This window comes from Argiope bruennichi, chromosome 7 (genome assembly GCF_947563725.1).
Source record: "Argiope bruennichi chromosome 7, qqArgBrue1.1, whole genome shotgun sequence".
Taxonomy (NCBI): Eukaryota; Metazoa; Arthropoda; class Arachnida; order Araneae; family Araneidae; genus Argiope; species Argiope bruennichi.
In genome coordinates, this window is record NC_079157.1 from 131977630 (window position 1) to 131992682 (window position 15053).

A 15053-nucleotide genomic window follows, 5' to 3' on the forward strand; every position below is an offset into this window, starting at 1 on the left:
ATATATCCATCTTCATCTGCACCTCTTCTAACCAACTGTTATTTTTCCTCATCAGAAATCTATCCATTTCATTGTTTGTCTTATATAGGACGAACTTAATTTTACAAACTAGATTATTTTGCTCTGACAATTCCTTTAATACAATTCTCAAACATGTCTCTTACAAAGATGCTATCTACGCAAATTAATGACTTACTTACGTTTTTAAATGCTTACGCATGCATTTAATTATGAAAATATGTGTTCTATTTCATAAAAAATGTGATTTTTTTTTCAAATTCCTTAATTTCAAGTTATAAATATAGTTGCTTCCTATTGTATATGTAGTAGGGTGTCCCAAAAGCTTCTTTCTCATCGCGCTATGAATGGCCTTATCTGGCTCTGCTTGTGCAAATACGCAGGCTTATCTATTAGCCGTCTATATCATCGATTTCAGTCGTCCCAGAGCTCTACTACAGACCAAAAAAAGTTCTGTTGTCCATTTGGTGGGATCGGAAAGGGGTCATTTTCTTCGAGCTCCTTCCTCAAGGTGAAACAATAAATTCTACGAAATTCTGTCATCAACTGGATCAATTGAAAGCTGCCATAGCAAAAAACAGCCAGAATGAATAAACTGACGAGGCGTTGTTTTTCATCATGACAATGCGAGACCACATATTGCATTTTTCGTAAGAGAAAAGCTCTTACAGTTTGATCGGGATGATTCACCGCATACTTCATACTCTCCAGATCTCGTTCCATGTGATTATTACTTCTTTCTGTTCTTAAAACATTTTCTTCGCGATAAGCGCTTTAAGTCCATCAGCGAAATCAAAGCGCACCTCGAGGATTGCTTCTTGTCCTAAACGCAACTATTTCGGAAAGAAGGCATAATGAGGCTTCCTGAGAGATGGAAGAAGGTAATAGAGCAAAAGGGCTCTTATATAACAAAATAAATTATAGCTTAAACAGTAAATATTGTGTATTCATTTCATATAGACTTACATACAAGAATTCAAAATTGTAAATAATGCTTTACGTTTTCCGGCCTTTAACTTGCGCTTAAATTTAAATTTCTCATTTGACTAGAAATAAGCGTCTATTAATTGATCTCATTTTAAATGTATATAATACCTTTGATTTTTGAGGCCTATGTGTTATGAAAAGAAGACATTCTCAACAAATATTAATATCAATATAAATACAGGTTTATATTTGATTCAAATGATGTCGCGCTGATATGTTATGTTCCTAAATATGTTAGCCAAATGCTTAAATTATTAAAAAAGCTACAGGTAAGAAACACCAGAAATGAAAATGTGTCATCATGTATAATTTAAATTACTAGTGATGTGCAGGGAGGTTATAAGTAAAAGTTCCACTAAGAAATGGTCATAAAAGGAAAACTACAGGACCCAATGTTATCAAACATGGTCATAGTTTAAAGGAGGTCATGGGGATTTATTTTCTGCCAAAGAAAGGTTCAAAATCTCACTACCAGATGTGAAATGGCGCAGTATGCAATATTGTTAAACAAAATAGGAGTGAAGACACCTGTTTAAAATGTGTTTAATTGTTTCTGAAACGTATAACAAAGCATATTCAATGTGTATTATCTCAAAAGCACTGTTCATGGCGATCATCTAAGCGATTTGGCGGAACTGAAAGATGCGATTCACCAACATGTGCACAACATTTTCCCTGATATGCGAAGAGCGACTGCTGAGTAATGCAGTAATGCGATTTCACTTGCTTTCAGAAAATGTTGAACGCCACATTGAGCATGCTATGGAATACGTTTCAAAAATAATTAAACACATTTTAAACCAATGTTTTCATGTCCTATATTTTTAACAATATTGCATAAAGGGCCATTTTATCCCTGGTGGTGAGTTTTTGAACTTTTTTTGTCAGAAAAGAAAGTCCCATGGCTTTCTTTAAATTATTTCCAAGTTTGATAACATTTGGCCTAGTAGTTTTCTTTTTATAATCATTTCGAAGTGAAACTTTAATTATAACCACCCTGTATAATGGATCTTGGTTGATTTTCTATATTTTCAAAATTCGGTGAACTATAAAGAGTTTATTTTTCTGGTGACATTTATTTTTCACTCATCATATAAAATACATTTCCGATAAGAATCGCTATTTCAGTTGGAGCTCATGGCACATAAATGTATTTTCTAGTCGGGCCAAGCAAATTTTTTGAAATTCGATTTTTCTTGGAAGCGCAAAGCTTCTCTATGGAATAGTCGATAAACATGCAGTGCATTGTTGTTCACGAGAAGTCGTCTGAAATAGTTTAATGGTTTTCTTTTTTATTTTCTTTGTTATATCTACAGTTATTTAAAAAAAGCTATTGCTTAGTAATAAGATCTTATATTTTTCGATCACTTTTCTCATTGCTTTTATGGAGTTTAATATTACATTCCAGAATTTGCTGCGTTTCCAAATATGTAAGGAAACTTAAGTCAAAAGCGTGGATTTTTAACATTGAAAGTATGGTTGTATTCAGGCATTAAAAGGTACATCTACCTTTTATTAGAACTTGCTGCTAATTTGTAAAGACTTCCGAATCATTTTAATGCTATACAATTCAGAAATTTTAATAAAACTTAAATAGTTTTTCTATTTTCAAAAATTTAACAACACATTTAAATATGATAGTTGTCCTTACAATATTCAACTGTAAAAAATAGTATCGACGTAAAGTATTTCGCTATATTTTTAAATTGGTGCAATTCCTGATTATCCGCAGCACCATCAAGAATTAGTACAACGCACTAACTTAAATAAATGGTGAAAAGAGAATATTTGACCTTAAAATTTAAATTTTATTAAAGGAGTATCATAAATACATTAGTTTATGTAAATTTTATGATTCCTTTTTACGTTAGCGACAAATTATATAATACCTTCACGAAGTTGTTTTTTCATTGAATAGAAACTTTTCACAATTCTGGCCAGAAAGGAATTGGAACATTTTGTTTTTTTCTCACACGTTCTTTAACAGATAAGGGGCAAACGTCTGAAATTTGATATCGGGAATTATCATGAAATTTGTAGATTTCTATAAAAGTTTGAATGAAATCCATTAACAGGAAGTCATGTGTTTAGCCGTTCGATTACGAGTGATCTCTGCAATTCCAAAACGCAAAATGCTATTTAGATAAAATTTGGTACGCAGGTTTAGTATCTAAAATATCGATATTTAAAAAATTACGAATCAAATCTGTCAAGCGGTTGTCTGTACTTTCGCATGCATGTAAACTCAATAACAAATAAATGCAGTTATTGAACTCAACGAAACGCTGTGTTATTATAATTGCAGTTGTGTCAAATTTTGGCACGAAAAAGGCATCTCAAAGTATCTATTTTTGCGATAGTTTCAGTAAAAATCCCAGTTTCGCGGCAAAAATCTATATTTCGTAACTATCGTTCACCAATGCTATGAGAGTATTCGCTCCTTACTCACAATCCACACTTTTAAACATAAGAAAGTGGATAAAACCATTATTGAAAAGTGTGCGGGAAAGTTTCAGGAAGACCACGCCCGATGTTTTTGTTACGTGGCTCTTCCCCTCTCCATTTAATTTTAAGCAATTTCATATCATTTTTATAGAAGGCTCTTTCTTTATTTGTCAACGTGCTTTAAACATTCATCCGTGTTCTAAAAACGACTGATGATTCCATGAGTCAATACACTACCACTCACAAAAATAGCGATTTCTACTTACAAACTTCCAGTCAGAGGGTTACTTATGCTCCTTCTATACTACTGAGTGCTTTTTCTTTTAAATCATTCTAAATCCGACCACTTTGGAATGACAGTAATAACGTTGACAAAGATTCTTTTATAACTTATATAAATCGTTTTAATAATTCTTTTACTTCCATTATATTTTTTGCGGCGTCGGTGCTTCTGCTAACTGTTATGTTTTTGATCGTACAGGTCGAATAAAATTAAACTGGCGATACTTAAACACCCATAACTCCATTTCTAGTGTATGGATCCAAATGAAATATCATATAGTTGTTGCTTAGACCATAGGGCCGAAGTTTCAGTTGGGAAAAAATAAAAGCTTGAAAGCAGGTGGCGCTTTAAGAAAGTAAAATGAAAGATAACAGTTCAAAATTAAAAGAATAATAAAATACTTTATTTGACTAAATATAAATACTTTTACGAATAAAACTGATTTAAAATATTTTTTTGTTTTTGTTTTTTAATGAATTTAAAAGAAATCATTTTATTTAATTCATTAAAAAAATTAAAAAGCAGTTACATTTAAAAAATATACCTCATGCATTTACGCCTGCCTGTGTCCAAAAGTCAGGAAGGTTATTACTGTTGGTCAATACCAAACGAAGTAATCATTACAAATTAAAAACATGAGTTTCAATCGGAAATGAGAAAAAATGACAATATATTTTTTATATATTCCTTGGAAAAAAAAGGACAGCTTTAATATACAAAATTCAATTGCATCTCTTATCATTCTATAAAGAAAGAAATTGTAGGCAGTGACTTCTATGAAATTATAGATAAGCATTATAAAAATAGTTGAATTAAGAAAGAACAAAGCGTCGGTAAAAGAAAAATGTTTAACTATATATGAATAGCTGCTTTTTACCTATATTTTTCCCGAGTTTTTAATACTTCAATGAAATTTTTAATCACAAGTGAGCATAAAAATCTAATTTAAATAAAAACTCAATGGAAGTTGAAAGCAACATTTTGATTAAATAAGGTATATCAAAGAAATACTACTTGAAGAAAATACAATTTCAATCTAACTCGACGCAGAGTTATTACAACATATGCAGATGATAAAAAATCCTTGTATTGGGACTCATCTGTACCAGACATTTCCGTACGGGTCAAAAATAAGCCCAATAAATCATCTCTTTGATAAAAGGCGGTAGGAAGTGATTAGCATAGGTTTGCTAAAAACATGTTAGCTGTTGACAAGAATATTTGGCGAGAAAATGTGTTTGTAGTTTAACTAAATTTTGATGCATAAACATAAGGAAAAAAGCTTTTGGCTGTTTGTCTAACTAGGGACTGTGTATGTACTAACTAGGGATTGCAATACCGGGATACCGAGTGCCTCTATTTTGAGCCAATTGTACAATTTTGTAATACCGATATTCAAAAGTTTAAATACCGTTTTTCCGGTATTTACTATAAATTTTTTAAATTGCCTCCTCTATATGTTCAGGAATCGCCAACATAACAAAATAGTATACATTTTTTGTTTTTATGTTTCCTTAACGGACGAACTTAATTAGACTGTGAATACAAAGGTGCATCGCACTTTCAAGAGACGTGATAAAATACTGTTTGACAATGGATTGTAAAACCATCCGCGCTTTTGCGCATGCGTTAGGATGGGTTTAATTCGACAAAATAGAGGTTAGAGGAAAGATGAAAGGAGGAGAAGTTTACATTTAACAATGAAAAATCGCGGTTTTATGAGACGTACACATTACAGATAATTAGTAATACAGAATATCTTACGATATGTACATAATTATAATGATTTTAAAAATGATAATGAAAAAGAAGAAAAGAGATTAACTAATTCAAATCTGATCAATTGTATAGTAAATTCTCTTCAAACGTTTTACTCGCAAACCTATCCACATGCAGAAGAATTCGGTACACTTATCGAAGATTATGATGACACTAATGTCGATAGTGAAAAGGAATTGTCTATTGAACAAAGAATTAGCGATAAATAAAAAAAAAAAAAATTCAACAAACCAAAATACACTACAGTAATCAGCTACATCCAAAATCATCCGACGGGAAATCGATTTATTTGAAGATGAGGGATTTAGAGGTAAATGCTTGGAAAAAGTACATCGCGCATTGCTAACAGTAACACCAACTAGCGTAGATGCTGAAAGAGAGTTTTCGACAGATAGTAATTTTTGCACAAAATTACGTTCTAGGCTTAATGACAGTATAAGTGATGCATTATGTTTTTTATCACATTTCAAAAATTTGTAATAGTATCACAGACTGAATAGTGATATTTACAATTTTTTTGTGACTTAAATATGTTCCTTTACTTTTTTGTGATTCTTTATATACTGTTATAATTTATAGGTTACAAATTATTTTTTATGATATTTACACTCTCTCGTAAAATTGGCAAATAAAACAAAGAAACGCCTGTGTTTTCTTTCTTTTTCTAAAATTTATACTTCCGGTAATAAAACCGGTATCCCGGTATTAAGATCTAAAAAATACCGAATACCGGTATTGAACTTTTGATCCGATATTGCAATCCTTTGTGCTGACTATATAGAAACCAGACCGTTTGACTAATACTTATCTAATTTCGCAGATATGTAGTTTGGAGGGTAATTATGTGCTTTTCAATGCGGTTTTATTTTTAAATTTGAATTAAAATTTTAATTAATCAAAACTTAAGCAAAATATTGAAGTTTTTCGCGATAACTTTCTGACGGTAGAAAAATAGTTTACTGTTAATAGTTAATATAGATAACTTTTTACGGTAGAAAAATAGTTTTTACAGCATCATAAAATTGGAAAAAAATGTAATTATGCCATATTTTTACCATATAACCATTTAATAAACTTTTGCAGTATTTTAAACATATTTTGCAACAATATATTTCACTGTTGAAAAGAAAGTTTAAACCGCTCGTAATGTTGTTAATAATATTTCGTTTTTGCTTTGTTTCTATCCTTGTACCAGGATATGAAGATTAGGTTTATTTTTCAATGTTGAATAGATTTCAATATGAGATATGCTTGAAATAAATGTTTTGATACGTTTTGTATTTACAAAAAAAAAGTTTAACTTATCTTAATTAATTAATTAACTTAACAAAATCAAGCAATGCTGGAAAAAGTTTTAATGTGCCCCCATTTTAAAATATTGCTGCCTTTTCCTGTGATATAATTGAAAAAAATAAACATTATATATAGACAGAAAATTGGGCTGGTGCAAAGCCCAATGAAGAAAAAAAAAGGTGTAAAGCTAATGTAAGTTATATATAGATATATGCATACAGATAGATATCAAAATTTGAAGTTTAAGAATGATTTGTTGGGGAAAATTGAAATTTGAAATTTTGAGTGAAGCAACTAATCGGCAAAGGCGGCAAGTTTAAAATATACGTTTAGAAATCATATTAATTCTCTGAAACATTGATTCACAGTCAAAGCATACCAAATGTAGTTCTGTAATGAAAATCAATAAATTGTAAAAAGAAATCTAAAATAGTGAAAATCTATTCTAAAAAAAACTGAACTTAACTATTAGAGCAATGATTAACAATTAAACAATGATTCCCAACTCCCGCATTCTAGGTTAGAGGGAGCGCGTTTTCCCGTGACCTGGGCGTCTCGGGTTCGAATCCTGGTTCGGGCGGGGTTGTTCTTCATCTTGTGTTTTAAATGTGAGGTGCGTGAAAGAACCTCCCTTGTAAAAAAGGGTTGTGCAAGCTAGTGTGTGAATGTTATCTTCATATGAGTTAGAAGTCAGACTTCTGCCTCGGGTGCTCAGGAGTCTTTACCCTCAGAAGCTACTGCTCCTCCCTTTCCGTTGTAACGCTGACACGACATCATCATCATCAATAATTTCTAATATTTAAAGATCTGAATTTGTAGAGTTTTTTTGGAAACTTTATCTCTTCTTCCTGTAGAAATATTACTATCATTAATCATCTTTTAAAAGAATCAAAACTCGTTATACAGTTCATACAAATTAAACCCAAATTAGACATTTTGATCTATAATGTGTGACTTTTTTCTTCAAAAAATTGCAAAAAAAATTTGAATTTTGTGTTGTTTAAAATTCATTTAAGTTTTATAAGTTATGCTATTTTGCTTGAAAAAAAAAACTGCACTTGAGCCTTTAAAGTGTGCTATAGTGAATCCGAAATCCATAAAATTTTATCTGGTACCTAACTGCGTAACTGTATCAAATTGTCCTTCAAGTTTTGACATCTGTTATTTACATGTTTAGTATTTACAGGTGATGTGCAGCGTCTAATATTTCTAGATTCGGATAGAACACGTCAAGACGAGTATTTTGATGTATAACTTGTGGGACTCCGAATATAGAATCTTGGTTCTGTTTAAACTGTTACTAATATATCGAAATATTCGTCTTGACGTGTTCAATCAGAATCTATAAATATTAGACGCTGCACACCTTATAGGGCACCCTGTATGAAAATAGCACATTCGTGATAGCGTTTCCTTGCAATTAACTTTCTCCTTCCTTTTAGGTCTAAGCGAAACCACGGCGGATCCCCGAGCACCAAGTCTCGTCACTCTCATAAAGACTCGGAGTCCCAGAAGTCTTCCCACCATTCCTCGGGAGAAAGCCGCGACCGCAAGAGGCACCGCAAACACAAAAAGGACGTGGAAGCCGGCTTCGAACTTGCCGAAGTCGAGGAGGAACGGAGCAAAGCGACTTGCGTGGTGGTTGCCATCAGCACGACCATCATCGTCATAGCCGTTCTGCTCGTGGTCGTCACTCTGTATTTCACGCCGCACTTCGAAGACTATGATAAAGGTTTGGAAATTGAACATGCGCGTTGTTACAAACTGAGATTCTTGACGTAGCTTGAAAAAAAGTTTAGTTATATTAAATCCCGTTTTAAAGCATCACTAAGGCTATTTTGGGACGGACCTCGAAATTTTGAACCGCGGTCAGATGACGAGGACGACAGCTGAGCTGCCACCCTCTCTCCGAACTTCCACACCACAACAGCGAGAGGACGTTTGGTCCTGACGGATTTAACGTGCACCAGACCCGCTTCTTCGGTGGAATCGGGTCTCAAACCTGAAACCCACCGGCTCCGATGCTGCGGCTCCGATCTTCAAATATTATCTAAATTATAATTTGTTTTATAGTTATTGTTTGATAAAATAGTTATAGCTTTTAATTATATTTATAGTTTTAACACTATAATTTCTACTTTTTACACATTTTCTAACTTGACGTGCAATTACGTTGTAATTAAACTTCACTATCAATTATTTTTAAGTAATTGCAGTCTGAAGAATTGTTCAATTTTTAATTTAAGTTTAATTCAAAAACAGCGATATTTACAAAAAAAAAAAAAAAAAATGCAAGTCTGTTTGCTACAAAAAATTTCAAAGGTTGCGTTAGTTAAGTGCTTTATTAAAAAAGAAATTCTCTTTTGAATGTCTGTAGCCGCTTCTGTTGGTATAGTGACTTGACAGGATGGCTAGTACTTACGAGAAGCAACGGCAATGCCTAAACTCTGTATTGCAGCAATCATTAAATTCACTTTGCAAATTCCATTAGTTTATCGCATCGATTGATAAAACTTGCACTACTACAAGGAATTCAAATCGAGAAAAATTTAAAGAAATTTATCAGTCAAAATTTGCGCAACTTTTATATATTTGTAAAAGTTTTGAATTTGGAGGATAATTTTATAACAGTTATTACATTTCAAAAACAGATTTTTAGTTCCGTGTTATTTGTATCAGTATTTCATGATACGATTGTTTCCAAATAATTGGTTTGATTTGGTTTTTTGGCACAAGGGCCATAGATTTGGCCATGCTGCGCCAGACTAGGTAAAATTCTTTCAAGTTAAAATTTCGAAATTCTGTGGTATAGAAATCAATGTGGAATAAAAATGAATAGCAGATAACCTTCAAAGAAGAAAGGACAGTATACTGAATGTGTGAATTGATTTTAAAAAGGGTAAGAGGTGTCATATGGAGTTTTTCAAAGTAAAGTAGATAAAACAATATTATTAGATTTTTTAAAAATGTAAACGCTGTGTATAAAAATTTGGGCATTCAGAAAGTATATGTTGGACCGAGAACACATTGGAGCTTCTTCTTCTAACAGCAGATGACGATGTGTATATCGAGTATGACCCACTCGTAATCTAGTGAAAATTGTAACCGCTTTTCTGTTAATTGGAGAAGGTCAAAGTTCGACAGTAGGTGTAACTTCGTGAAGCTTGTTTTCGCTTTCAATGTCCCATTCTCTTTGCCATTTGTTTAAAAGAAGTATTTTTATGTGCTTCTTCAAGTCTGTCAAATGTATAGTAGTATTCTTAGTGGCAGTCGCCACTTTGGCAGCCTTGTCTGCTCTTGTGTCCACAATTCCAACAGGGGATAGTACCCAGCATAATAAAACATTAAAATCTAGAGATGCTAGTTTATTTAAAATATCCAAAACATTTAAAACCAAGGGATGATAATGAGACTGAGGATGAAATGATTCGAGACTCTAATACACTAAGGGAGTCTGTGTAAATGATGAAATGTTTTTGACGACTATCAGAAATTTCTTCCAATGCATGTAAAATAGCAGTTATCTCTGCTATGAACACCGAACAGAAACAATTAATTTTAAAAGAATACACATTATCTGGGGAAATAACTGAAAAAGATACATTATTAGCTGATTTAGATCCATCTGTGTAAATTGTATTGTATCCAAATAATATATATTGTAATAATATATGTAATATTGCCGCATTGAAAAGAGGCAGTTGACTCTCCATGGCCGAATGGTCAAGGCACTGATCTCATAATCAAGAGATTGTAAGTTTGAATCCCGCTAGAGACAATGCGATTCACAATTTGTGTAAACATTTAATTCATTGATTTCATGGTCCAGAAGATTCTGGACAATTCTTTAGTTTACTAGACAAGTGTTCTGGACTTTTCTTACTGTCACCAGAAAAGTATACTGGAACTTTCCCTGCTAGTATAAAAGCAGAAGATTTGTCAGTCATTGTGTTCTCAGTTCAGAGTTGAGTTAATAAATTGGTTTAGCTCTACTTCTAGTGTGTGTCATTGCGTTCCACACTAAAGTATCTACGTGACAATATATATTGTATCCAAACGAATCCAGATATTTAAGAAAAAATTACAGATATTATATGCTATTTGAAAAGTTTAAAACTTGTTTATAAGCTTTCTAATTAAAAAACCCGATACTGTCGTTATTTACTCGAGTTGCCTTTTTATCCTGTAGCTTGCTTGAAATTGTATAAAGTAATAAAACACTAGTGCTTACTCGCTCCAATCAAATGGTTTAAAAAATTTCCGCGATCATAAAACTGCAATAGAATGCATTGCCCTACCTTATTTCAAAATGCATTAGTGATTTATTTATGTGATTACGCTTCTAATTGTATTCTAAAATTCCAGGGAAAATAACAGAAATTCCTCAAAAATAAAAGCAATCAACGATGCAACAGCATAAAGTGCGAAATTCATTCACATACGATTGAACGTACACAGGGTCGTAAATCTAAAATTTGCCATAAATTTAAGGCACATTATACTGACTAAAAGGTAGTTTTCTGTTTATGTGAAAGAGAAGGACAATTGCATATTTCTAAAATTTGCAATTTTTATATACTTACCTTGATTTTTTTCACATTGGTAGTAGGGCTGCGGTGGCCTAGTGGTAAGGCCCCGGCTTCGGAACCGGAGAGTTTTAGTTTCGTGATCCGATTCCACCGAAGAACCGTCGTGTAAGCGGGGCTGGTGCCCGTTAAATCCGTCCGGGTTACCTACTGTTGGTGTAGTGTGAAGAGGGGGCTCCCAACTCAGGTATCGTCCGCGTCATTTGACCGCGGTTCAAAATGACAAGGTCCGTCCCAAAATAGCCCTAGTGTTACTTCAAAACGGGACGTTAATATAACTTAACTTCACATTTATAGTTTTGTGCTTTTAAAGTATAATTTAGAAGGCGAATTTCCCGATAAGCTAGTGTTCGAAAATTCTTTAAATATTTACTCTTGTTAATAATATAATGTTTCCATATTTTTTTGAACAGTTAATAGCCTACTTTGATTTAAATTCTGATATCACATTAGAGACGGCATCCGGTAATTGATTGGGGAGAAATGATATAAAAATTACATTAAATTACAATGGCGAATGATGAATTATATTATAAGACTTTAATAATGAAAATGCGACTTAAAAGTGGTCAAAGTGTAATCACATCTATAATACCAAACAATATTCGGAATAATTAAAACTTTTAAATAAATCCATAAAAAATTGGAAATTTTAAAAATCCTATTGCCTATTCAAAATCAGAAAAGAACAAAAATAAATAAATAAAAGAATTTTTTTAATGAAAATGTTTAATTCAAATACTTAAAAACCGAAAGAAAAAAAAACTTGTAAAAGTATCAGAAATCCAGATAAAACTTCAGAAAAAAATTGAAAGCATTAATTAAATATATTATGGATGGGATTAAAATGGTAATTTGTTTGGAGCATTTTTATCAATGTCATATGTTGCTCTCGTTTCTGCGTTCTCCTCGAACCTCTTTTTAATAAAAAAAAAAAAAAATGCATATTTTACATTTTATCTTAGTCATAAAAACGTGCTGAAAAAACTTTTTTTTAAAATTTATGTCAGCAGTTACAAAGCTGTTACTAAAACGCAAATGAACTTAACCAAATTAGAAATAAATATTAAGTTTAATGCAAAAAGGACCAAAAGAAAAACGTGAAGAAGACTATCTCAAGGGTTACCTTCATACAGGGATTCAATCTGGGATTTCTCGTGATGAGGGGACAATATTTTTGGACGAAAGTCAGACCCCTCACAGAAAAAATCCCAGATTTGAATTCCGGCTTGAAGGTGACCCTTGAGATAGTCTTCAAGTCGGATTCATCATGTCTTTCTTTTAGGTTCTTTTTGCATTAGACTTAATATTTATTTCTAATTTGGTTAAATTCATTTCTGTTTTAGTTGTAGCAGCATTTGCGCTCTCTAAATAGAATGTATCTTTTATTAGCTTGGTATAGGAAATAATTATTTTTAATAGAATTTAATAATGATTGTTTTGGGGTTGATAGTTTTTTACTTTTCATTTATCTCACATTTATGAAATAATCTAACTTTGATAGATTTTTCATTATCTATAATTGATCTTTTTCATTATCTAATATATTCATAGTGTGTGTATATTTACAACTGTTTCTTTTCTTTTCTAGATTATCACTGTTGCAATAGCACGGATGACTATATACGTGACAACAGGAGGCATTGACAGCAAGAGCAACTCAATGACAACTAAATAATCAAGTTATGAGGATTCATTCAATCCATGAGTAGAGCTTATAACTGCAAGACATTCGACTGAAATAGATACGCTTAAAGACATTGCTTAAAAGTGAACTTTTGTACGACATGCATTTTAGATTTAATTGAGAAGCACATCAACGAATGTCTTCCCTTCCTGTCAGTGCATCTACTAGTAAATGCATATGGCTTCCTCTTTAAACGTATTGCTGAACCAGCCGAAAATTATAATCACTGCTGTAGTCCCAAAAGGGCATTAGCTGTATCGGATGGCATGGAAAGTTGCCTCAGAGAATCAAGAAAATTATGTTCTATAAAAGTTTGAAAGTACTTTTCCGAATACGGTATTATATCTTCGGTAAATTTAATAGCTAATCAAATGTGGCACTTAAAACCGTTACGCAAAGGTTATGGTAACACCATAATGATTACACAAAAACAGAAAAATTTGAGTGTTTGATTTTTTGTTTTTCTTTTTGTAATAAAAAAAAAACAGAATTAATATCAATAAGTTTTATTTTTCCACGTGATATATTTTTTAAAATATATTAGGGTGTCCCATAAGTTTCTTTCCTATTTGTAATATGTAATGAATATGCAATATTTACTTCTTAAGATATTATTTATTTTGTTATATAAGAAACCTTTTGCTGTATTACCTTCTTCCATCTGTCCGAAAGTCTCATTATGCCTTTTTTCCAAAATGGTTGTGTTTTGGAAAAGAAATAGTCCTCGAGGTGCGCTTTTATTTCGCTGATGAATTAAAATATTTTAAGGACAGAAAGAAGTAATAATCAGATGGAGCGAGATCTGGAAAGTATTCAGGATGCGGTAGAACATCCTAATCAAACTGTAAGAGCTTCTCTCTTACGACTAATTCAATATATGGTCTCATGTTGTCATGATGAAAATCAACGGCACGTCGGTTCATTAATTCTAACCGGGTTTTTTCCCGGTTATTTCATTTTGGAAGATAAATTTTTATTTGAAAATTATCAGATCTAATAAATTATTTCAGTTGGAATTTCAATAAAATTGTCCTGAATTTTGACAGAGAAGTGAAAAAACAGTGAAGTTTGTTTTGACTGGTTGCAGAATGCTAACATAATATAAATGTGTTTTTTTTTCATTTAATTGTATTGATGTTTATAAATGGCAACTTACAGTTCTTTGTCACATGCACTGTATAAAGCGGAAATATTTACTTATATCTTCCGAACTTTTTGATATGTTTCATTTACTATGATCTGTTCTATACAGACGTTTTAATAAGGTAAATTAATTTTTGAAAATTGTTGTCTGTTCTCGGAAGACAACATATTTGTGTTATATGTGGTTTAGTGTAGTTTCTACTGTATTTCACGTAATATCTAATAAAGATGTCTAATTTATTCAATTCAAATTATTTCGTTAAAAATCTACATCAAAAATTATTTTCTTTAAAAAATTACACTTCTCTGCGAAATTCCTCGAACTGAGAAAAATGATGCAGAGATAAATGCTTAAGACTATAATAAGTAAGAATATTAATGAAGAATATGAAGAGAAAAATATAGTATAATAAAAACAAAATACTATATAATAAAAACAATACTTCTTCCGCCGGCGTCTTGGCATAGGGGTAGCGCGTCTTTCCCTTGATCTGGGCGTCCTGGGTTCGAGTCCGGGTTTGGGCATGTTTGTTCTTCCGATGTTCTATAAGTATGAATGTGCCCCCCTGTAAAAAGGGATTGTGCAAGCGAATGTGATGCGTGAGTAGCAATGTCGTACTCTTGGCCAAAGTTCGCTCTACGATGAAAACAAGAGGCGCTCCCCCTTAGGCTTAAATCGGCTGTCTTTGAACAGCGGGCTTGTCCATAGCAAGTGCCATAAGAAACAACATACTTCTTCCAAATAAAAATTCCTCTGTTATACGAATAAAAAATAGGTATTCTTATGTATAGGTATCCTTATGTATAGGTATCCTTAAAATATGAATGAGGC

General features: G+C 32.2%; 1 protein-coding gene across 1 annotated transcript in view; it reads left to right on the forward strand.

Moving 5' to 3' along the window:
- LOC129976004 (uncharacterized) overlaps positions 1–14413 on the forward strand; it is a 40457-nt gene extending 26044 nt beyond the window's left edge. Inside the window, exons 2-3 of the mRNA XM_056089333.1 lie at positions 8248–8537; positions 12983–14413. Coding sequence (XP_055945308.1) covers positions 8248–8537; positions 12983–13038 — 346 coding nt within the window. The 3' untranslated portion in view covers positions 13039–14413. The remainder of the gene's footprint in view (positions 1–8247; positions 8538–12982) is intronic.
- Positions 14414–15053: the final 640 nt, after the last annotated feature.